This window comes from Oncorhynchus gorbuscha, linkage group LG22 (genome assembly GCF_021184085.1).
Source record: "Oncorhynchus gorbuscha isolate QuinsamMale2020 ecotype Even-year linkage group LG22, OgorEven_v1.0, whole genome shotgun sequence".
NCBI lineage: Eukaryota > Metazoa > Chordata > Actinopteri > Salmoniformes > Salmonidae > Oncorhynchus > Oncorhynchus gorbuscha.
Genome location: NC_060194.1, coordinates 26,329,560 through 26,355,788, shown reverse-complemented (window position 1 = coordinate 26,355,788; position 26,229 = coordinate 26,329,560). Strand labels below are relative to the sequence as shown.

The following is a 26,229-nucleotide window of genomic DNA, read 5'->3' as shown; positions in this document are numbered from 1 at the left end:
GACGTAGCCCTCCTAGTCCACCAGGTACTGCAGGTTGCAGTAACTTCAAGTTTTTGATCTCCTCGTCGGACCCATTGATAAGGATGGGGGCATTCCCAGCCTGGTTCCTCCTGAAGTCCACAATCAGCTCTTTGTTTTGCTGATGATGAGGGAGAGGTTGTTTACCTGGCACAACGCCGTCAGAGTGCCTACCTCCTCCCTGTAGGCTGTCACGTTGTTGTTTTGCTCAGAGGGCACAATGGTATTGAAGGATGAGCTGTAGTCGATGAACAGTATCCTCACATGCACATTTCATTAGTCCAGATGGGTGAGGGCAGTGGATCTGTCAGAGTGGTAGGCGATTTGGAGAGAGTCGAGTGTGTCTGCAAGGGAGGAGGTGATGTGGTTTTTGACTAGCCTCTCGAAGCACTTCATGATGGAGGTGAGTGCTACGAGACGGTAGTCATAAAGTTCAGTTACTTTCCCTTTCTTGGGCACGGGGTTGATAGTGGCGTCTGAGCTGGCAGCCTTGCAAGAGTTAACATGTTTGAATGACTCCATGGAGACCATAAGGGCCTCTCCTCTCCAGCTTAGAATTGTCGTTGTGCTCGAAGCATAAGAAAAAGGTGTTTAACTCATCCGGTAGGCCGTGTTGGTGTCCGCAATGTGGCTGGTTTTCTTTTTGTAATCTGTGATCATTAGGAGCCCCTTGCTTCTCCACTTTGTTCCTATACTTGTGTTTTGCCATCTTGATCGATCTGCGTAGGTCATATTTGTACTGTTTAACCATACTATTTTCCCCATAGCTTCTCCGAGAGCATTTGTATTAGTTCCATGGCTCTCCGACACCAATGGGTCCTAACAACGTTTCATGTTCAAAGTGCTTCTGTAGCCAGTTGGTTAGTTGTGGTGTCTGCCCTGCTGTGTATGATAAAGGAGGTACTGTGTGATGAGGGTATTCGGGCAGATTGTACGTAACCATCAACTAGTTAGTAGCTCTGTATAAGAGGATAAGAGTTGTACAACATGGCTCTGCCTAAAATACACAATACAATCAGACACATCTTTTCAATTTAATTTGTACAATTTCTAAATGACTAAAATGATTGGGTTCTATTTAAAACATAATAATAATAGGAGGCAGGATGAGGTTTTCTGTGTGTGTGTGTGTGTGTGTGTGTGTGTGTGTGTGTGTGTGTGTGTGTGTGTGTGTGTGTGTGTGTGTGTGTGTGTGTGTGTGTGTGTGTGTGTGTGTGATCCCACCTGAGGCCAGGACACCAGATGTGTCCAGTGATATGGTTCTCTCTCGCTCTCTAACTTAATAAACACCCTGGACTGCCTCACCACACCTTGTTTGGCACAGAACAGGTTTTAGCAGCATTTCTCTCTGGATAGAGAAGAGCAGATAACATCACTATGGAAACAGCCATAAGTGAGACGTGTAATGACTGCATTAGCCAATCAGATAGCACTGGGGGGGTTTGTGTTTTGTTTGTTGATGTGTCTAAGGACTAGAATTAACGTCTTTATGTGACAAATTCAACTATGTAGTGATATTGCACATAACCTGTGGGTTTGTCAAAATGAAAGTGTTATTGACTGTACAACAATCAATTGGCCTCAGACCAAATCCCAATACTGACAGTGCAGTAGTTTATTAGCTCTCCTGTCAAAGACGTAATCATCATTATGAATAGTGTCTACGTTGACAATAACTGACATCACTATAACCCCTTATGAACTTGAAAGTAAAATGATTCACCATAGCTACAGGCCTGTGCAGTGGTAGAGGGTGGTGTATTGTGGTTGTGTTAAAACTCATGCAGGTGTCAACAAGCATGTAGTGGACACACCTATGTACAGTAAGCTCTAAATTACTTTATCAGTAAATGGATGACTAGTGTGGGAGAAAGAAGCGATTGTGTTTGTGTAGCAACACAGAAATTCAACAGACTTAATTGTTCATCACTGGGGCCGAGCTCCCTGCCATCCAGGACCTCTATATCAGGCTTTCATTTATTGTACAACATTAAAGACTGAAATTAGTTGTAGAAAGGCCACAGACCAAAGTCCTTTGACTTAAAAATCCTGATACTGACAGTGCAGCAGTTTGTTAGCTCTTCTGTCTAAGACGTTATCATAATTATGAATAGTGTCTACGTTTTCTAGGCTTCTAATGCAACTTCTCTCACCCAGACAATGAATCATCCTCATACTTAATGGCAGTGCCCCTCCCTTCTCACTCACTGGCTTCAACCCAGCTTGAGCTGGGAAGGGGAGAGGGTGTTTGGGTGGGTGGGGTGAGGGACAATGGTAGCTTAGGAAAGGAGTGTGAAAGGTGGGGGGGGTGGGGGGGGGGGGGGTAGAAGGAGGGGGAGATGTGGGTGGCTGAGTGAGGCAACGGGTGAAGGGTGCAGTGTGTGTGTGAGAAAATATTATTTCTCTTGGATTCACAGAGCCACACCCTCATCTGTTAACAACAATTCTACTGACTGAAGTTGCAAAGACCTGAGGTATTGTTTTGTGTTTACTTTCAACTCAGAGCATCAACAGACGGTAGAAAGAATTCCCAACAGTTGATAAGATATACAGGTACATCAAAAGTATGTGGCTTGATGTTGGAAGAACACATAAATAATACATCTAGGCGATAACCACGACTAAATATTTGAAATATTCAGGGCAAATAAAACTAAGACTTGTAAATCATTAGCAGAAAAATATGAACCCAATTTGTGATTTGGCTATGCCCATAAATGTAACTGCTTTAAATGATAAGACCTGTTCTTCTATTGGGTCATTTTTGTAAGAATTGACTGTGTAATTAAAGGGACTGTTTTATGTGAATGAGAGAGTTAGGGAGGTAACATCAGAGCATCTCATCAAATTCTTCTGGAAAGTCTCCAAAATTGTCCCGTATGAAGGATAACCCTACCTTAACTTTCTCACGTTATGTTCTTCATGCACTTGTTCATCTTCCAGATCTGCTTAAGGATGGGTGTTTTCGACATAAAAGAACACTCCCACAGGAAATTACTATCACAGGTTAGATATATTAATATATATTGTGATATATTGTGTTAACAATAACTGACATCACTACAACCCTTGTGAATTTCAAAGTAAAATGGTTCACCATCACTACAGGCCCGTGCAGTGCTAGTGGGCGGTGTATTGATGCTGTGTTATATAGACAACTTTGCACACTCTTGGCATTCTCTCAGTCAGCTTCAGCTGGAATACTTTTCCAACAGTCTTGAAGGAGTTCCTGTGATGTGGTGTGGTTGGACCCAGGTACAGAGAAGAGACCAGACGAGGAATCAATGCTTTAAGGATAAACATAATACTTTACTAAGAAACGGTGGCCACAGGATCACAGTACACTTGAAAAAAACAGTAAGCTCTAAATGACTTCATCAGTAAATAGTTGACTAATCTGGGTGAAAGAAGAGATTGCTATTGTTAATCACTGAGGCCGAGCTCCCTGCCATCCAGGACCTCTATATAAGGCGGTATCAGAGGAAGGCCTGAAAAACTGCCAAAGACTCCAGCCACCCAAGTCATAGACTGTTCACTCTGCGACCGTCCGGCAAACGGTAACCGGAGCATCGGCTCTTGGACAAACAGACTCTGAGAAAGCTTCTACCCCCCAAGCCATAGGACTGCTAAATAGTCAATTCAGACGCGTTTCTTTTTATGCTCTTTACTTGTCAGTGTTCCAAACATAACATTATTTGTCTTTTTACCTAATCATGCAAACGCCATCCGATATAGTTCATAGCAAGCAGTGCTTTGGGTTAGTCAGATGTTATTAAATATAACAGAATAGATGAACTGGAATGACATTCCATCTCACAAGATGGTTGGCCAATAAGAACTAACTGAAAGTCACACCCCCAATAAGCCAATGATATGACTGCATTGAAGCATAATGTCACTTTGCTTCTATGGCTATATGCACCATGCCAGTGCCTATTTTATTTGTTCATTTAGCGAAAAAGACAGCTCATAATCCAGTGCCCTTATTACAGTCAACACACCTATATTTTGCTAAATTGTGTGTCAGCCTCATGGCAAAATGTGTATAATAGCATGAGATTCGCTACAAAACTGCACATTTTTCTCTTTGCCCCATGGCACATTTCTGCAGGCCCACCCACCAACAAATTTCTGGCTATGCCACTGAGCTAATTATTGGCTACCTGGACTATATAGTACATGTATATATATCCACTGTGTATTTCTGTTTTCAGAATATTTAGATAAAGCTTGGAATAAAATACTACCTATAATTAAATTGTAAAAAGATTTAGCTTCTATGTGGTAAATGGCACGTGTGTATATAGATTGTGTATAGGCTTGTCTCCCATACGAATCTTCTCTTCGTGACAGACAGGGTTCAAATGCCTTCGGTTTCTTTTTTTCTGTGTTTATTTATCTGTATATGTTATGTTATGTGCGTCTGTATACCGTCTGTACGTTTGTTTGTATGTATATTGTTTTTTATTGCTCTAGGGATATAACTATTATTTGGATAACCTTAATTACTATTATGTATTGATTTTTACCTTATATTTTCTCACCCTTTATGCAATGTGCAATGCAGAGAACACCGGAAGAAGAATTAGCATTTAATTACCAAAGTGAATTATTGTAATGTTTGTTTATGTGTCAATTAATCCCATAAGTGATGGGTTGCCAATTGGCAATTTGACACAATCTTTAATCTTTATAGCTCCACATTTATCTGGTACTGGTACTCCTTGTATATAGCTCCACATTGATCTGGTACTGGTATGCCCTGTATATAGCTCCACATTATAATAATAATAATATATGCCATTTAGCAGACTCTTTTATCCAAAGCAACTTACAGTCATGTGTGCATACATTCTACGTATGGGTGGTCCCGGGGATCGAACCCACTACCCTGGCGTTACAAGCGCCATGCTCTACCAACTGAGCTACAGAAGGACCACATTGACACATATACATATACTCCTTGTATATAGCTCCACATTGATCTGGTACTGGTATGCCCTGTATATAGCTCCACATTGATCTGGTAATGGTACTCCCTGTATATAGCTTCACATTGATCTGGTACTGGTACTCCCTGTATATAGCTCCACATTGATCTGGTACTGGTATGCCCTGTATATAGCTCCACATTGATCTGGTACTGGCACTCCCTGTATATAGCTCCACATTTATCTGGTACTGGTTTTCCCTGTATATAGCTCTACATTGATCTGGTACTGGTATTCCCTGTATATAGCTCCACATTGATCTGGTACTGGTATGCCCTGTATATAGCTCCACATTGATCTGGTACTGGTACTCCCTGTATATAGCTCCACATTGATCTGGTACTGGTATGCCCTGTATATAGCTCCACATTGATCTGGTACTGGTATGCCCTGTATATAGCTCCACATTGATCTGGTACTGGTACTCCCTGTATATAGCTCCACATTGATCTGGTACTGGTACTCCCTGTATATAGCTCCACATTGATCTGGTACTGGTATGCCCTGTATATAGCTCCACATTGATCTGGTACTGGTATGCCCTGTATATAGCTCCACATTGATCTGGTACTGGTACTCCCTGTATATAGCTCCACATTGATCTGGTACTGGTATGCCCTGTATATAGCTCCACATTGATCTGGTACTGGTATGCCCTGTATATAGCTCCACATTGATCTGGTACTGGTACTCCCTGTATATAGCTCCACATTGATCTGGTACTGGTATGCCCTGTATATAGCTCCACATTGATCTGGTACTGGTTCTCCCTGTATATAGCTCTACATTGATCTGGTACTGGTATTCCCTGTATATAGCTCCACATTGATCTGGTACTGGTATGCCCTGTATATAGCTCCACATTGATATGGTACTGGTACTCCCTGTATAGCTCTATTCTTATTCCTCTTGTGTTACTATTTTTATTCAATTTTTTTAACCACATCGTTGGGAAGGGCTCATAAGCAAGCATTTCACGGTTAAGTGTACACCAGTTGTGTTCGACGCACGTGACAACTACAATTTGATTTGATTTGTGAGGATGAGGTTGATTTGTTTTTGTCTTTACTGATATTAACGTTATGGTGTTATATTCTCCCCGAAGGCCTCTCATTATGTCTATTATGTCCCAGACCCACAGAGAACACAAATATTTCACTGCAAGTGTGCTTGTTGTCTGCTCTTCTCCTGTTCTGATTCTTTGTGTGGATTCTGAATGCAGTCTAATATTAAACAAACCAAGAACAGCAATGCTCAATGGAGTGTGATACTCTAATGTTGGCCCATCGCTGGGAAATTCAAACATCTGATGTATGCTCTAAAATGTTAGTGAAAATGTAATAGAGGCAATTAGGTTTGCCATAATCTCTCTCGCTCTCTGAACTCACTCCTGACTCAGAATGCTCCAGTCTTATCAGCAGTTTATAGTGATAGCATGAGCTCAACTGTCTGGTACACAGAACCCAGCCTCCCCCACTTCAGGCCCTATCCAATCCACATTCCTGTGGGGTTAGGGAGGAGCCCATAATGCTCTCTTAATCACCATGCTTGAATAAACTGCATGCAGAAAGAGGGGCAGAGAAAGTTGATGTACTTTCTGGTACATGATCAGGAAAGGTTTTAAATGGGCCTAACAGAATATTTGAAAGGCCTTGCCGGTCCGTCCGAGTGCACTCAAATGTCCTACTATTCATAATAATGACACAGAATACAGTGCATTCGGAAAGTATTCAGACTCCTTGACTTTTTCCACATTTTGTTACGTTACAGACTTATTCTATTTTGATCAAATCCCCCCCCCCATCAATCTACACACAATACCCCATAGCGACAAACGCTAAAACTTTTTAGAAAATATTTCACATTTATTTAAAAGAATGCTTCGCCATAAGGATGATGCCAGGTTTCCTCCAGATGTGACGCTTGGCATTCAGGCTAAAGAGTTCAACCTTGGTTTCATCAGACCAGATAATCTTGTTGCTCATGGTCTGAGAGTCTTTAGGTGCCTTTTGGCAAACTCCAAGTGGGCTGTCATGTGCCTTTTACTGAGGACTGGCTTCCGTCTGGCAACTCTACCATAAAGGCCTGCAGAAATGTTTTGGTACCCTTCCCCAGATCTGTGACTCGACACAATCCTGTTTCGGAGCTCTATGGACAATTCCTTAGACCTTAGACGTGCACTGTAAACTGTGGGACCTTATAGAGACTGTGTGTGTGTGTCACGTACACTCCCTCTCCTGCCATCCCTCTCCGGTCATCAGGCTGCTGATTATCCTGCACACCTGTCACCATCGTCAAGCGCACAAGCGCCTCATGACACTCACCTGGACTCCATCACCTCCTTGATTATCTTCCCGATATCTGTCACTCCCCTTGGATCTTTCCTCAGGTGTTATTGACTCTGTTTTCATGTCAATGTGTTGTTTTGTTTGGTGTTTTGTTTATTTATGAATGAATTAAAACACTCACTCCCTGTACTAGCTTCCCGACTCTCAGCGCACTCATTACACTGTGTCTTTCCAAATCATGTCCAATCAATTGAATTTACCACAGGTGGACTCCAAGTTGCAGAAGCATCTCAAGGATGATCAATGGAAACAGGATGCCCCTGAGCTCAATTTCGAGTCTCACATTTCTGTTTTATATTTTTAAACGTGTAAAAACTTTGTCATTATTGGGTATTGTGTGTAGATTGCTGAGAATTATTTTATTTAATACATTTTAGAACAATGTGGATAAAGTCAAAGGGCCTGAATATTTTCAGAAGGAACTGTATTCCCTGAACATGGATCAAGTTTATTTATCGTGGCTTTCAGCAGTTCAATCCATCATCATTGAGATTATGCAATGATAGAAAGAGAGTTTACTCTTGAAATACATGACACGTTCCTATCTTAATTCCCCTGGAACAGAATGGAGTTATAAAATACTTTGCATGATAACTGCACTAAGGATTCAATTAACATGACAAAATAGCTTTATCTGTCTACTTGCTTTAATTTTTTTAGATATAGAAAAAACAATTTATTTATTTCCATTTTAAATCCATTGCATGGGACAGTTGATCGCTGAGAAAAAAAGCCAACAGGACATTCCATTGTTTTCAGACAACAACTCATTACCGATACAATGCTTCCCCCTATTGGTAACATTTGTTCTCTGTGATTTCTTTCGAAATAACCAATTTGCTTAGCGTGCATGGCTCACACCAAACCACAAGCTTTGAGCAGCTGATCACATGTTAAATCACACCTCTGTACTGTTATTTTCACAGACTGAAAGAGGGTGGAGTACTTAGACGAGGAATGCGTCCCGTCGTCGAGGTAGCCAATTGAGTAATCGCGGGCGGGGTACTTTTTCATAAATGAAACCGTCATTCCAATGGAAGACGCATACGGACACAATTCGGTTACTGTTGATTGGTGTAAGGATATTCCACCCTCTCATCCTCGCCCTTGGCAGAAACACTTATACTTCTTGTTCCTGGGTGTGGTTTCGTCACTATAGTCTTGATGTTTCGAATGGTAGTAACAAAAATGGAACGGAACTTAAATGTCAATTTATGCATCTTTTTGGTAAGTACATATGAAATTAAAGTTTTTCTGTAATTTTGACATTTGATTTGGATTTGTCAACTTCCTTCGAGTCTATGAATGTAATTGAATTGGCAAACGTAACATTTATTTTGTGCAGTTGTGTAATATTAGACTGTATATCACTGGCAAGGTGCGGCTTGTTGATACAATTACCTATGCAGACTATGTTCTTGTAAATGTCTCATTCTTTTGGTTCCAATAATAGACAATACAAATAATTGCAGTACGATATTTGTAACACAACTATCGTATGATATGCACGTTGTTAGAATGAACAATATCACTCTCCTGTGTTAACTCCAGATCATCTCATGTGCGGACTCCTGCTTTATCCCCGGCTCCATACAAGCAGCAGTACCTCAGACAGTACCAGTTGGGCATGTTATTTCAAAAGGTAACTAAACATTCACAAATACTCCAGTCCTGTCAAACGTTGTATGTAATTGATACTGAATGAAACAATCAATATAGTCATACACTTTTTATAACCAGTTGACATCCTTAATCATCCTTAATCATAATCACGTTATCGTGCTTAGGATAATTCATGTTGTTTTTAGTAATTGTACAGTTCATAACATTTCTTTCTCTCTCATTGTTCAGTTGATGTCGACAACTGTGACACCAAGACCTTGCATTTTACCTCTTGTGACCCGGACTTCACAGTACAGGCAGATGGAACTATAGTAACAGTCCACATCACTATGGTACCAGCCAATGGCAGGACATTCTCAGTGCAGTTTCAGGACCCCGATGGTCAGAAGAAAAACATGGATGTTTACCTTGTCCAGAACTCTAGAAAAGTAAGGTGGATTCCACATGGGCTTAGAGTAAAAGATGTTGAAGATGCTAGTCCTATACTTTTGAAATAAGTACTGTATTATGTTTGTAGTGTGGTGACTTTTTGTGACTTCCCCCCCGCATGTTTCAGGTATTGAAAGATGGTCTACTAAAGCGCTCCAAAAGACGTTGGAGCCCTCTGCCCTTCAACATCATAGAAAACGACGTCGCTCCATTTCCAAAGGAAGTTGATCTGGTAATGTCCTTAAAATAAGTTACAACTTCCATTACTTTCAGCACAGTCTGTCTATTTGAATATGGACAATAAGCCGAAGCTTTGTCCATATTTCATGTAATGTAGTCATAACACACTCCTACATGGGCAACAGCCAAATTATCCTCTACCTGTGCTTTCAATTCTCCTTACCCATGATCCACTTTATTTCTCACTCTTTCTCACTTGTGGCTAAGGCACATTCTGTGCCTGTATGCTCCACGCCCTCACCAGATGGTACACACCCATACACACCCAACCACATACATGTATACACAGGATTAGTGGGCACGGTTAATCTATTAATATAATATCCCAATGGATGTTGTGTGAGTATTCACTTTTTAGAAGAAAATAATACAGGCATTTTTTAACAATGAAAAGGCTTTGTCTGAATTAAATCAAATGAGCCATGTGACATTGCTACACACAAGTGTATAACATGACATTTGACATTCTTCATTTAATAAAGCAACACACTTTTGAATGTATTTTTTATGACTTGCGCCCCATAACAAATACATACCGGTAGTCTACACACGTTTCACACATGTAGCCTGCTGTTCTACAAGGGGCAGAGGCTCCATGAAGGCCTAGCCTAGCAGGTGAAGTGGGATATTTCTAATCAATGCAAAATGGAATGAAAAATGTCTGAATGAAGTAACCTTAATGAGAAGAAGTAGACTACAATGAGCAACCAACAGCTAGGCTGTTTAATCCGAATGGAGTTGTTTGTAGACAAGAAACTGTGCAGAAGGGAGTTGTGCTTCAAATATAGCAGTTCTGAAACATCTTTAATTGAGCCTCTCGCTCTACTTAATTGCCGGCCTCAACACGTCACAGAGATAGATTAAATTACTGTATAGGAAGCTCTGGGGACAGGTTGTCTGGATATTGGAAAGACAATACATTGGCAAATGCAAACCGATTATCACCATTAGCAGACAACAGTTCTTGAAGGCTTGAACAAAAACAATCTGTTTGTGATTTCATTCATGCTGGTGAACCGGCGATTGAATTATGTGGTTGCAATATCAAAATATATTAGGACACCAGGGGAGTCTTTCAAGTTGGATTTATTTGTATTTAATTTCATTTGAATATTGCAGCCCATTTGTGTAGGCTATTAGTCAGACAAACCCACTAAATTCAACATTAAATAGTGGCTGAATTTATCCTCAAGCAGACTTTTTTCCTCATTGTTTGGCTATTTGATGTGTATTTTTAAAAAGTTCTCAATAGCAGCTAAATACAGTATATAGCTATATATAGTACACTGCATAATGAAACAATATAGTAAGCTAGTGTTCTGAGTGTGGACTGACTGTATGTAAGGCCTATTATTTGACATTAATAGACGCAGAACTTTCTATCAAAGGAGAGAGCGTGAGGGCGGCTCATGTCATGCAGGTTCAGGCAGCCTATACAGGACAGTTGTATATTCTAAAAATCAATTGGTATTTGATTAGTATTGTAAGGGAATTCTGCCCTACGTTATACAAGAGACCACAGGAAACTTCTTTGATCAGAGGTTAGTTTGTTTAATAAGGATTGCAAGCCGAATTGCAACCCGGAGTATAATTACAGGTAATTACAGGTTTCTATATTTTTTATAATAAAACCCCACACAGTGGGACCTGATTTCTCACTGCCGTCTGTAAAAACCTCTATGTCTCTATGTCTCTGGGTTTTTCTATGTTTGTGACCTTCCTCTTTTGTACCACGGGAGCAGGCCCTTCTTCCGTTTCTTGGTTTGATACAAACTACATTTCACCATTTGTCCCAACTAGTTGTGGTTACTTCCCTCAACTAGTTGTGCCCACATTTTGTTAAGTTAATTGTCCTTTATTATTATGTCCTGGCCTTGGGCTAGGGCCATTATTTTATTCCAATATATTTCCAACAGCACCATTTTGGCTCCTTCCGTGTCATATTTTTGTATGGGGCCTTTAAGGAGTTTGTTAAAACACTTAATAGTCCTTTCAGATTCTTCATTAGAGGTTAGTAGGTTACCGTCATTAAACTGCTGTATTTTTATTTCACCTAGCTTTTCTATTATTTGATATTTTTCTCTGGTAAGTCCGTTTCTGTTCTGACCCTCTCTAATTTGTCTAGAACATTTACAGGTTTAAAATGGTTGATTATTTTCACATCTTTTTGTTGTCCTTCTGGAAATTTTACCCTGAGGGTACCCACTGGTTCTCCTGGATTATTAGTCATACTGCGGTCTGCCCCGGTATCTATAAGAAAAGACTTGCCCACTATTGGTGCTATTAAGTTTCTTTCCAGGGTTCCCGTTAACCAGTTTGCACTTTTTCATTTCCTACCAGGGTTCGCCTCATTCCACTTAGCATAATCTTCTCTCCTTTGAGTTTTTTCCTCCTGTGTGAAGGCTCCAAAGGCCGCTACGTCCAGGGAGGCTGCTTTTTGGGGGGCCCCCGGTTTTAACACCTGATGGTCCTGCTGCCGTATTGTCACTTGGTTTGGGGTCTTTCTTTTGCCAGGTAGTTTTACCTCCATCCTTTTGGGGTGTTTTGGGTTTATGTTGGAAGGCCAGTTTACTCTGAGCCTGTGGCCCTGCTTGGGTTTGCTGCTGGGGTTGCTGCCTTGCCCTATCTCTTCTCCCTGGTTTAGTGGGTACCCCTGCGTCTCCTGAGGTGTCCACTCAGTGCACTGCGGCTGTCTTTTTTCTTTGACTAGCCTTTTCTAGGTTAGCCTCTCTTTGCATTATTTGCGTCTATGTAAAATCCCATTCCCCTACTCCTGTGTCGATGTCTAACTGACCGAATAAATTTGCACATGGATCCTGGACGAGCCCCCACTCTTTCACTGGTGCTCTTAGACTGACAATCCTTCAATATAGTTATGTCTATGTTTAACTTACTCTTTTAACAACTGCTGCTTTAAAGGCTGTGGTTTAAAACCGGCCTTTTTCGCTTCCACATCTGCTTCCTGTTGCCGCAGCTAATACTCTCAGTACCAGATATGGTTTCTGCTTCCACATTTTGACTGACTGTTTCATTGTCTCCTTGTTTGCACTAATGAATTTTATAGAACTTAACATTTCTATGTAGTAAGCTATAAAATAATGATATAGTTCAGCTTAATTAACCCGATACTCTCAATGATCCTGGATCACAACAGATGCCATATACCCTTGTCATCTTTCTACTATTTAAAGGCAAACCTTCAAATGATTAGATAAAGCCAAAACCCTGCTAAACATAGCATATGTTTTCTGTACTAATGAAATCTCTCCTTCAGGAGTCCACTGTATTTCATCTAACAATAACCTGGGTTAATCTTAAATCAGTCTCATCAATAATTGTATATATGTTGCATAGTATGGGATCCATCATTTCTTTTCATAATTAAATGTAATGCTTATAAAATCACTCTTTTTCTACCTTCATATTTTTTTCCATCTTTACCTTGAGATTTTGTACAAGATTTCCTATTTAGTTATAAACTCTATAGTACTTTTCTTATTTCCTCATCCTCAAGGATTTTCTTGGTAGGTTCTCTATCTGTATATATATGATATTATCGAGCCCCACGTTGGGCGCCAAGTGTCGCGGTAGGGGATTTTTCTTTAGGACCATCAAGGTACTCCGTTGAGAGTGATACAAGTCATTTCAGTCAAGTTCTTATGTCACCCGGCTAACAGGTGACTCACAGGCCCGCCGGACTGGCCTGGTTATGTATCCTGCCCTTTTATTCAGAGATTAGCCGTTGTGGTGCCGTCAGGCGTGTTTCGGAATCTTAGATAATATCAAACAGACTTAAGAGTATTTAACTTTTATAGAGTGGACACTTCACCTCGCCATTACTCTTATAGGGTTCCCAATCAGTAGACTCTTCACCTCGCCATTACTCTTATAGGGTTCCCAATCAGTAGACTCTTCACCTCGCCATTACTCTTATAGGGTTCCCAATCAGTAGACTCTTCACCTCGCCATTACTCTTATAGGGTTCCCAATCAGTAGACTCTTCACCTCGCCATTACTCTTATAGGGTTCCCAATCAGTAGACTCTTCACCTCGCCATTACTCTTATAGGGTTCCCAATCAGTAGACTCTTCACCTCGCCATTACTCTTATAGGGTTCCCAATCAGTAGACTCTTCAACCCGCCATTACTCTTATAGGGTTCCCAATCAGTAGACTCTTCACCTCGCCATTACTCTTATAGGGTTCCCAATCAGTAGACTCTTCAACCCGCCATTGCTCTTATAGGGTTCCCAATCAGTAGACTCTTCACCTCGCCATTGCTCTCGTAGGGTTCCCAATCAGTAGACTCTTCAACCCGCCATTACTCTTATAGGGTTCCCAATCAGTAGACTCTTCAACTCGCCATTGCTCTTATAGGGTTCCCAATCACTAGTATCTAGACAAACAATTTACGATTTAATGCCTACACCCGTCGGTTAATACTGCTTGAATATTAATACAGAGTAACTTTGCTTTTTACAATATACATGAGTTGGCTGTCCAATCCTTGAAATTGTCTTTTGTGTAGAAACTAGACTTGTTCCCCTAGAACAGGAGTGTCAGAGACGTTCTCTCCCCTAGGGTTTTGGGTCTAGTTTCTACTTTTTATTCAATATTTGCAAGTCACACAGTTGTACACGTTATTACAGTTTCCTCTTTGTCCTTAATCTATAACATCAACAATCATCAAAACACTTACTACTAATAATGCCTTATATATGTATTACAACATGTGGTTAATTACCTTCTTTATCCGTAGTGTATTTCTGTATTGTTTTAGTGATTCACCATAGTGAAGGCGTAGACTCAGGTTTTCTGTGTCTCTACATTTTGCAAAACAGAAATGGTCATACCCACCTAGCAAGTAAAAGGTCTAAAGCATTATAATTGTTGACTAAGTGTTCTGTGTCAAAAGACCGATTTACTGGCAAAATATTAGAATTGGGCTGCCTGTGTAAACACGAGGGATGGGTTTTAGAAATATTTTCACTATTCAAATAATATCATGATTTTTGGAGAGGATATAGAAATACATGTGTGCTTTCTGTGAAACCTTTGAGAAAAGTTATTCTAAACAGCACTTGTTTGCTTCGCGATTCGGGAGAGCTGCAGCAGGGCGTGGGAAGGGCTGCGGTCAATGTGTGTGAGATGGGAGGTAGGAAGATCAGACCTATGCCCCTCCTGCCCAACCCATACCCCCCACTCCTGCCAAAAGGGCCTCGACATGGAAGTCACACATACGCCCAGGCTGTGATCAGGCAAACACTCTTACACTAGCCCAAGCCAATGACATGTACCAGATGCTCAGCAGGCTCTGCTCACACTTACTGGTCTGAGGCCAAACCATACGACTAACAATAATGGCAAATGGTGTGATAAAGATTGCAAAAACCAAGGAAAGAAATTGAGAAACATATCCAACCAAAAACACATCATTACTGTACAATTTTCTAACCCGAATGATATGATTATCCCACTGCTTGTTGAAGCTTGACCCCAGATAATATGAGATTGTTTCCTGGTCTAGGTTGCATCTGATTCTTCTGCCGCATACAATGTGTACTACACCCTCAGTGGGCCTGGTGTGACAGAGGACCCTGTGGGTGTGTTTAGTGTGGTAAAGGAAACTGGGATGCTGAAGGTCCACAGAGCTGTTGACCGCGAGGTTACCCCTCAGTTTATAGTGAGTAGTAGACAACAATTATTGCTTTATTGGTTTATTATTTAATAATTGATTTATTGATTATCTATGATGATAAAACATGACATCTCTTTTTTCAGTTTCAAGCCAGAGTGTTTGACAGATACACCAACCAGGAGACAGACTTACCATTACCCATCACAGTGAATGTAGAAGATGTGAATGACAATGCACCAACTTTCACTGGACAACTGCAGTTTACTGTGCTGGAACAAAGCAACACAGGTGAGAAACATACAGCTGAAGTAAGAAATACCTTTAGCCTCTGTAATACAGTACATAGAAAAAGTGCCATATGTTTCACGAATTAGTACATTTACAGATACATTTGTCACACATCCAGACATTCATTTGAAACTGGAACTTGTGGATATGAACTAATAGCCTGTGTGTTGTAATGTGTTCCATTGCAGGTACCGTTGTAGGGAAGGTGAATGCCATAGACAAAGACGAGCCTGGTACAGACCACACTAAGATCAGGTACTCCCTCCTCTCTGGGACCAACCTGTTCTACATCAACCCAGAGACAGGAGTCATCAGCACCAAAACAGACACTCTTGACAGAGAGGTGAGAGTTAGTCTCCTCTTCGTACTTTCAAAATATCTCACTTAGTTTTCCAGGGTTCCACATTGGTGACCACTGCTATCATTGTTTGAATTAATCATGTTTTAATATACACTGAGTGCACAGAACATTAGGAACACTTGCTCTGTCCCTGACATAGACTGACCAGGTGAATCCAGGTGAAAGCTACGATCACTTGTTGAAGTCACCTGTTACATCCACTTCAATCAGTGTAGATGAAGATGAGACGGGTTAAAGAAGAATTGTTAAGCCTTGAGACAATTGAGACATGGATTGCGTGTATGTGCCATTCAGAGGGTGAATGAGCAAGACCAAATATTTCAGGGTATGGTAGTAGGTGCCAGGTTCACCCGTTTGAGTGTGTCAAGAACAGCAACAAGGTTAGATGTTTCAACCGTTTCCCGTGTGTATCAAGAATGTTCCACCACCCAAAGGACATCCAGTCGACTTGACACAAATGTGGGAAGCTTTGGAGTCAACATGGACCAGAATCCCTGTGGAACGCTTTCAATACCTTGTAGAGTCCATGCCCCAACGAATTGAGGCTGTTCTGAAGGCAAAATAGGTGCAACTCAATATTGGGAAGGTGTTCCTAATGTTTTGTGCACTCAGTGTATATTTGAACTAAATGTATATTTGGGGATTTTGTTTTTCAGGTGAACGACGAACATTTAGTGACAGTGGAAATCAGAGACATGAATGGCGCTCTGAATGGTCTATCAAACACGGCTACAGCCACAATAGTTGTGGGAGATATCAACGACAACCCTCCCACTTTTAAAAAGACATCTGTAAGGAAAATATAATAATCTTGAATATTTTTTTTTACAGTAATGACAATTCTATATCGCAGTTTATTTGGCAGCAAAACAATAGTTATGGTGAAAATGTGCTATAATTTGTTTGCTATAGAGTATGGATATTCAATATACCTCAGTCAGATAATTTAACATGCTGCTTTCCTCTTGCAGTATAATGTGAGTGTTATGGAGAACCAAGAGAAAGGCCTCATCCTCAGAATCCCTATTGAAGACAAGGACTTAATTAAAACACCAAACTGGAACTCTGAGTTCATCATCACCAAGGGGAACGAAAATGGGAACTTCAGGATGGAAAGAGACCCAAAAACAAATGAAGGACTAATTTACCTAACAAAGGTGAGTTGGTACTCACAATTAACCTATATTTTTGATCTGATCTTGATGTTGATATTAATTTTTAAAATAAGGCAAATTATCCCATAACATCAAGAGAGTCAAAATCTTGAAACAAAATACTTATTTACTCTTGTACAATGACAATGTCATTGATGGCTGATAGTCCAATAATAATGCAATAAAATGACACTCCTTGTCTTCGCTGTGTCACCAGCCTCTGGACTACGAGAAGACCAAGAACCTAAAGCTGGATGTGATGGCCCGTAACCAGGCTGAGCTGAGTGGGACCAATGCCAAGTGGGTGTCCATCCCTGTGGATGTCACAGTGGGGGACGTGGACGAGGGGCCAGAGTTCACTGCCCCCACCGTACGATTTACTGTCCAGGAGAATACTCCAAACGACACCCTGATCGGAACATACTCTGCTGTAGACCCAGAGACCAAGAGCAGCGCTGGCATCAAGTAAGATCTTAGTTTACCTCAATGTCATACTTTATTAGCCTGGTTCCAGATCTGTTTGTGCAGTCTTGCCATATGACCATAGGAGATGGCATATTGTCTGACCATATTGATAATGGTCATAGTAATAATATGATGTTTCAATAGAAAATAGAGGTACTGTGAAATTGTTTTTATTTTTTATTTACCATTTATTTAACCAGGTAAGCTAGTTGAGAACAAGTTCTCATTTGCAACTGCGACTTGGCCAAGATAAAGCATAGCAGTTCGACACAAACAACAACACAGAGTTGCACATGGAATGAACAAGACATACAGTCAATAATACAGTAGAAAAAATAATACAACGTCTATATACAGTGAGTGCAAATAAGGTCAAATAAGGGAGTTAAGGCAATAAATAGGCCATGGTGGCGAAGTAATAACAATATGGCAATTAAACACTGGAATGGTAGATGTGCAAAAGATGGATGTGCAAGTAGAGATACTGTGGTGCTAAATAAATAAATAAAGTATGGGAATGAGGTAGATAGATGGGCTGTATACAGATGGGCTATGAGTGCTATGCAGTGATCTGTGAGCTGCTCTGACAGCTGGTTCTTAAAGCTAGTGAGGGAGATGGGAATCTCCAGCTTCAGTGATTTTTGCAGTTCGGTTCCAGTCAGTGGCAGCAGAGAACTGGAAGGAAAGGCGACCAAAGGAGGAATTGGCTTTGGGGTTGACCAGTGAGATATACCTGCTGGAATGCGTGCTACGAGTGGGTGCTGCTATGGTGACCAGCGAGCTGAGATAAGGTGGGGCTTTACCTAGCAGAGACTTGTAGATAACCTGTAGCCAGTGGGTTTGGCGATGAGTATGAAGCGAGGGCCAGCCAACGAGAGCGTATAGGTCGCAGTGGTGAGTAGTGTATGGGGCTTTGGTGGCAAAACAGATGGCACTGTGATAGACTACATCCAGTTTGCTGAGTAGAGTGTTGGAGGATATTTTATAGATGACATCATCGAAGTCAAGGATCGATAGGATGGTCAGTTTTACGAGGGTATGTTTGGTAGCATGAGTGAAGGAAGCTTTGTTGCGAAATAGGAAGCCGATTCTAGATTTAATTTTTGATTGGAGATGCTTAATGTGAGTCTGGAAGGAGAGTTTACAGTCTAGCCAGACACCTAGGTATTTGTAGTTATCCACGTATTCTAAGTCAGAGCCGTCCAGAGTAGTGATGCTGGATCGGCGGGCGGGCTGGTGCGGGCAATGATCTGTTGAATAGCATGCATTTAGTTTTATTTGCGTTTAAGAGCAGTTGGAGGCCACGGAAGGAGAGTTGTATGGCATTGAAGCTCATCTGGAGATTAGTTAACACAGTGTCCAAAGAAGGGCCAGAAGTATACAAAATGGTGTCATCTGCGTAGAGGTGGATCAGAGAATCACCAGCAGCAAAAGCGACATCATTCATGTATACAGAGAAGAGAGTCAGCCCGAAAATTGAACCCTGTGGCACCCCCATAGAGACTGCCAGAGGTCCGGACAACAGGCCCTCCGATTTGACACATTGAGCTCAATCAGAGAAGGAAGTAGTTGGTGAACCAGGCGAGGCAATCATTTGAGAAACCAAGGCTGTTGAGTCTGCCAATAAGAATGTGGAGATTTACAGAATCAAAAGCCTTGGCCAGGTCGATGTCTCTTATCGATGGCGGTTATGATATCGTTAAGGACCTTGAGTGTGGCTGAGGTGCACCCACATGACCAGCTCGGAAACCAGATTGCAAAGGCGGAGAAGGTACGATGTGATTCAAAATGGTCAGTAATCCGTTTGTTAACTTGGCTTTCGAAGACCTTAGAGATGCAGGGTAGGATAGATATAGATCTGTAGCAGTTTGGGTCTAGAGTGTCTCCCCATTTGAAGAGGAGGATGACCGTGGCAGCTTTCAAATCTTTGGGAATCTCAGACGATACGAAAGATAGGTTGAACAGGCTAGTAATAGGGGTTGCAACAATTTTGGCAGATCATTTTTAGAAACAGAGGGTCCAGATTGTCTGGCCTGGCTGATTTGTAAGGGTCCAGATTTTTCAGCTCTTTCAAAATATCAGCTATCTGGATATGGGTGAAGGAGAAATGGTGGGGGCTTGTGTGGGTTGCTGTGGAGGGTGCCGGGCAGTTGACCGGGGTAGGGGTATCCAGGTGGAAAGCATGGCCAGCCATAGATAAATGCTTATTGAAATTCTCAATTATAGTGGATTTGTCGGTTGTAACAGTGTTTCCTAGCCTCAGCAGTCGGTAGCTGGGAGGACGTGCTCTTATTCTCCATGGACTTTACAGTGTCCCAGAACTTTTTTGAGTTTGTACTGCAGGATGCAAATTTCTGTTTAAAAGAATCTAGCCTTAGGAAAGCTAACTGCCTGTGTATATTGGTTCCTAACTTCTCTGAAAAGTTGCATATCACGGGGGCTATTCGATGCTAATGCAGAACACCACAGGATGTTTTTGTGCTGGTCATGGGCAGACAGGTCTGGAGTGAACCAAGGGCTATATCTATTCCTGGTTCTACATTTTGTAAATGGGGCATGCCTATTTAAGATGGTGAGGAAGGCACTTTTAAAGAATAACTAGGCATCCTCGACTGTCGGGATGAGGTCAATGTCATTCCAGGATACCCCGGCCAGGTCGATTAGAAAGGCCTGCTTGACGGTGATGAGGGGTGGTCGTTTGCTCGCAGACCCATTACGGATGCAGGCAATGAGCCATTTATCGCTGAGTTCTTGGTTGAAAACAGCAGAGGTGTATTTGGAGGGTGAGTTGGTTAGGATGATATCTATGAGGGTGCCCGTGTTTACGGACTTGGGGTGATATCTGGTAGGTTCATTGATAAATTGTGAGATTGAGGGCATCAAGCTTAGATTGTAGGATGGCCGGGGTGTTAAGCATGTCCCAGATTAGGTCACCTAGCAGCACGAGCTGAGAAGATAGATGGGGGGCAATCAAATCACATATGGTGTCGGGGGCACAGCTGGGGGCAGAGGGTGGTCTATAGCAAGCGGCAACGGTGAGAGACTTGTTTCTGAAAAGGTACATTTTTAGAAGTAGAAGCTCAAATTGTTTGGGTACAGACCTGGATAGTAAGACAGAACTCTGCAGGCTATCTTTGCAGTAAATTGCAACACTTCCCCCTTTGGCAGTTCTATCTTGTTGGAAAATGTTATAGTTAGGAATGGAAATGTCAAGGTTTTTGGTGGTCTTCCTAAGCCAGGATTCAGACACGGTTAGGACATCCGGATTGGTGGAGTGTGCTAGGGCAGTGAATAAAAAAACTTAGGGAGGAGGCTTCTAATGTTAACATGCATGAAAATATGGTATGCCATGTTTTGTCTCTCTCTCCAGCACTTGATGGCAGAATTGCAACATGATGCTCATGAATGCTTCCCTCTCAGGTATTACAAGGTCTCAGACCCGGCTTCATGGATCAATGTCGATGAAAGCACTGGACAGCTGAAGATCGCCAACACATTCGACAGGGAGTCCCACTTCGTAGTGGATGGTGTTTACAACGTCACTATGAAAGCTGTGGATGCCAGTAAGTAGATGTTGTTACACATTGTCTCGCATGTGTATTTATTCCATTTCTGTGCAGTCAAATATGCATCACTATTTTGATGATTTTAACTCATCTATTGCTTTAAAAACTTTTCGGCCTGGTAGCATAAAACATATTAAGTGTTTCCTTTTAAGGATTTACCCTTACCTGAGGGAATTGTTTAAAGGCGTTGCATAGAGCCCCTCAAGTGTTTTCCTTTAGTAAGGGCATACTTAAGGGATTTTACCCCAGAGTTTCTAAACCCAGAGGCGCACCATCACGAGACTTCCGGTAATGCTTGCAAAACAGAATAAACAGACCAGGCCGGAGATTGGGCTTTGAGATGTCAATGAGTGAAATGAAAAATTCTTCCTTAGTTGTTCATTTTCTCTATCTAAAGGCGCAACCTAGATTCGAGCCAGTGTCTTAAGTAGTTGAACATGTTATTACTCCAACCTCATGAGTGGCAAACTGACACGCTTTCATTTGAGTCAAAAACAACTTTATATCGAAGGAATGCCTTTGCTGTGACTGCCTACACATGCGCAGTTCGGTGCGAGTTGACCGTTAGGCCCGCCGAAGTGTTTCTGAGCATGAGGTTAAATAGCCAACGTCGCCATTACATCGCCTACATGTGTGATCGGGGGATTTCTGGGTTTACAGTAGTTTGAAAGTATGTATAGCAGAATAAGTCTATGGTTACCATGGAGATGACCATCACTGGCTGAATGTCTCGTCAAAGAGATCACGTTTATTTTAAGAGATCGCAAAATAGAACTACATTCAAGACATTCAAAGCGCGTGTGTGTGTAGAGCAGCACCAGAACCCTAACCCTAACCCTTCAAATTAAAACACATCTTACCTTTTTGTAGGTAATAAATCCAATGTTAAACGTTATCACTATAGTATCCTCAACTAGCATTGAAAAAGTTAATCCGCGCCCGGAGAACAGTGGAGTTAACTGCCTTGCTCAGGGGCAAAACGACCAAAATGATCCAAACACCTTTCGGTTACTGGCCCAACACTCCTAACCACCTGCCTATTAACCAGTTTGACTAGATTGAATGATGCTTACTGTACATATCCATAGTTAATGAAGCACATATGGGTCCCGATGGGCACCCTTTTCCCCTTAATTTAAGGGGAAAATAACTTAAGATGTGTTATGCAACCGGCCCCAGGGACCTAGTTATATCCTCCCAGCTAATAGCATGCTAATCTTGCATTTGCTTTCTCTCACTGCCTCTATCACTGTAACATGTAGTAACACTCTATAACAAGGAAGAGACAAAGCATCATAATTATAGCTAACAACACCACTGTGCCCTATTCCATTTCCTCAAGGCCTCCTTTTACTGACATGTTGATATGGGAGTGTGTTTGCACAACTTGAATTACACCACAGAGGATGAGAGGTTGTCGTCGTCTTTACGCCTTGACTGATGCTACCTAATACATAACACATGCTGGTGTTAGCTTCAACCACCCCCTCCACGCTCGACTCTGTTCGATTTATGTTCACACACAACACAATAACTCTTTGTGTGTTGTTTAAGTGACAGGATGATGAGTATAATAGTCCATCTGTAACACCTGGAGTGATCACGTCATTGAGGTCCATGACATTGTGTTATTCGGTTCTATTCCAGATGTGCTGATGATGTTTTTTTGGTCATATGCTATCTACTGGCCCCTATCTCTGTTTTGCATTCATAACAGGGAGCGACTGGGAAAATATCAGTACTGTGTGCCATCTGTAACTGAACTTCCAAGTTTTCCCATTTATTGCCATGTGTGATAGTGAATAGATTGGAAATCTGACTCACTCAAGCTCTCACTATAATAATCAGCAAGAAGGCATTGTGTTATCATGTTTCTTACATATGTCTCCTTTCTCCTAGGTCTGAAGACAGGTACAGGGACGGTGATTATTCAAGTGGAAGACATGAACGACCACGTCCCAGACATCCTCTCTAAAGACCTGGTGTTGTGTGAGAAGGATGGGGGAGAGATGGGCTCTGTGTTGGTGGTAGCAGAAGACAAGGACCAAGTTCCCTTCTCCGCCCCCTTCAGCTTCAAACTGGGAGAGAAGCATGATGACAAATGGGCTGTGAAGCCACTCAACAGTATGAAAATGATTCCTACCTCCTGACTCCATTGCATCTCTATATTAATCGATGTCTTGCAGATGTGATTGAAAAAGTGATGCAGTTATTTCATGGGAAGAAGTCCATAAATGTACAATTTATAAATTATAATGACTAGTCAGTGTCATACATTCTTGAATACAACTTTAAAGCCGAAATACTCTCTAGAGATGCAACCTCAACAGAGCCACGTTGCACAGCACCTGTTAACTGACATTCTTTAGTGTCATTTTTTTCTTAGAGCCAGGAGTTTTAGTCCTTATAGTATAATCTCACCTGGAAATCTAGTACACAAACTCCTGTTCCTAACAACAGTGTATTTCCTCCTCAGGCACTGCAGTGACGTTGGCGCAAACTAAGGAGCTCCCCACCGGCCTATACACTGTCCCCCTGATGGTGGTGGACCTGCAGGGCTTTGGAAGTACCCAGACTGTGACGGTCCGGATCTGCCGCTGCAGGAACGGAGCGTGTCTGGCCCAACAGAACTCCACATCTTTGGGGGTGTGGGGCATCCTGGCCATGTTGCTCGGTCTGGCTTTGCTACTTCTATTCTGTGAGTCTCCACTGGGCTATTATGGACATTCATATTATTTATGTAGCCCTGATAGGTTGGTGTCAAAGCAAATAATAAGATAGGACAACATATAAAACTGATGAGAGATTAGAAATTGAATGGTGAAGTCTTAAATAGCTGACATCAGCTAGTATGGCTGTATTCCTTAACAAATGACTCGTGCGTCTTGTCCATCGGACAGCCTTGTTGTTGCAGTGCCACTCACACACTTTCTTGTTGGTTCTTTATCGCAGGTATCCTTTGTGCATTCGTGTGTGTGACGAAGAATGAGAAAATGGAGCTGGAGGATATGGGAGACAGTGGTGGTATCCTGCTGATGTCTAACATTGAGGCCCTAGGGGATGCAGTGGTAAGGCTGTGATATTGAAAGTATTACACACATTTCTCATGGTCATGAAATCAAAGCAGATTTCAGGTCCTTGTTTGTATTCATATGTTTTTTTATGTCTCCTCTTCAGGATTCAAATCTCATCATTGTTCCAAAGTCTGGGATTGACCATTCAGTGAAGGGATCCATGATTGACATGGGGTGGGCTGGAGCTAAGAACTTGGGTAAGATGGGAGGAGACCTGGGCACTCAACAGCAGTCCGGCAGCAGCGTCATTGTGACGGATATGCAGAACTGCTTCTCTGACCGATACAACGGCAGTCAATACGGTGGACAAAATGGCGGTGGACAATATGGTGCAGATCAATATGGTGGAGGACAATATGCCAGTGGCAATATGACTTCTGACAACACACGTTTCATGAAGTTCAACTGGCAAACCAACGGGCTGTTTCTACAACAGGTAAAACAACTCAAACAATGTCAATGTGTTTACTTTAGTCTGAGTAAACACCGTAAATGGATAATATCGTCATGATCACATTTTCTGCCTTTTCTCTAAGGTTTAATATAGTTCTTACTATTGGTGAAAGCCTAGACAATTCTGATGTGTAATGTTGGCTTACTTACTGGCTAAACCCTTGGCTTCTGTGTCAGCTTTCATGTATCTCGTCTGGTTGGTGAAAGGTTTGTCTGTTTTCAGTGTAATATCCTGTGGAAGGAAGTAATATCACCTACTCTAATATCTTCCTCCCCCCTTCGGGCTAGTCCTTGTCTGCTCCCTATGGACTAATAACAACATGCATTCTCCTCTCTCATCTTTTACCCTGTCTGCTACCATGTCCATCCTGTCTCGTATCATGTTTACCTGGTCTACCTTTTCTTTGCAGAAGTTGGCTTACCTAGGGACGGAAGAGGAGGGACGGTACGCCGATGACATCATCCACGCGTACGGCTTCGAGGGGGTGGGGTCTTCAGCTGGCTCGGTGGGCTGCTGCAGTGACCAAGTCAACCCGGAAGACCTGGACTTCCTGAACACACTGGGGCCAAAGTTCAAGGTGTTAGCTGAGGTCTGCACTAACAAATGAACCAGGAAGATCTATTGCAATATTGTTTTTACTACAGAAAGTGTTCTCTCATGTTTGTTTTTTGTTGATAATTATGAATTATCAGAGGGTTGGCATGCTATTATTATCAAGGGTGATACAAAACATTGAGTCAGTCATCACACTGAATTGCTCAATGTTTGTTGGTTCGAGCCTTTTTGCACTGGAAAGTACTATGTATTGTAAATAGTGTACATTTAGTGATTTAAGTGCCAAAGATAATATTTTTTTTTGTAAATTGTGGTAAAAGTTTCAGTGTTGTAGAATCAAATGTTTGTTTATGAGATGCTGTAAAAACAGTACTTGAATGTTAGATTGGATGAGATTTTTCTAATTACCAATGAACTGAATGGGGTACAAACATTGCTAAATAAAGTCTATATTTCTCTTTCAATGTTGGATAACCTGAACAATTATGCCTTGCACTTATTGTCCTAGCTATATTTTGTACCATTGTACGCTCTGTACAAGTCAACACATGATAATGAAATAAGTAGAGTGAATATGACCATCTAAAGTAGACTATGTAATCCAATCATTTTTTTTCAAGACTGTTTGTATGAGATTCTAAATGGCATTTCTCATCACTTTTTAGCCATCAAAGAGTAAAACTGCCTTGTCGATTAGGCTACATTGGGGCTTCCATGTTGAATTTGTCACACAATTCAATTGTCCGTCCAATTAATTTTATTCTTATGGTTGATTGGTGGCAGAAAAGGCCTTGTGTTTAGACTAGAATAGAATGTTCTGGGTACTTCTGTTTACAGTAGAAGGTGCTTCTGTTTAGAATATAAAGTTCTGGGTGCTTCCGTTTAGAATAGGAAGTTGTTGGTGCTTCTGTTTAATATAGAAGGTTAAAATATTTTTTTTTTAGGATACATGTGAAACATTTAAAATTGGCCAAATATAACAGTACCAGTCAATAGTTTGGAAACCTACTAATTCAAGTTTTTTTT

The 26,229-nt window shown here is 41.5% G+C and overlaps 1 protein-coding gene across 1 annotated transcript; it reads left to right on the top strand.

The window, feature by feature from the left end:
* Positions 1 to 8,331: 8,331 nt before the first annotated feature.
* On the top strand, positions 8,332 to 25,667 carry LOC124009831 (desmocollin-2-like). The gene is made up of 16 exons (XM_046322020.1): positions 8,332 to 8,584; positions 8,909 to 8,999; positions 9,209 to 9,408; positions 9,537 to 9,641; positions 15,176 to 15,331; positions 15,430 to 15,574; positions 15,763 to 15,917; positions 16,592 to 16,726; positions 16,907 to 17,092; positions 17,307 to 17,554; positions 20,975 to 21,117; positions 23,020 to 23,244; positions 23,597 to 23,818; positions 24,073 to 24,188; positions 24,298 to 24,630; positions 25,058 to 25,667. Exons 1-16 carry the CDS (start codon positions 8,522 to 8,524, stop codon positions 25,253 to 25,255), a joined length of 2,721 nt encoding a protein of 906 aa, XP_046177976.1. The 5' UTR covers positions 8,332 to 8,521; the 3' UTR covers positions 25,256 to 25,667.
* Positions 25,668 to 26,229: the final 562 nt, after the last annotated feature.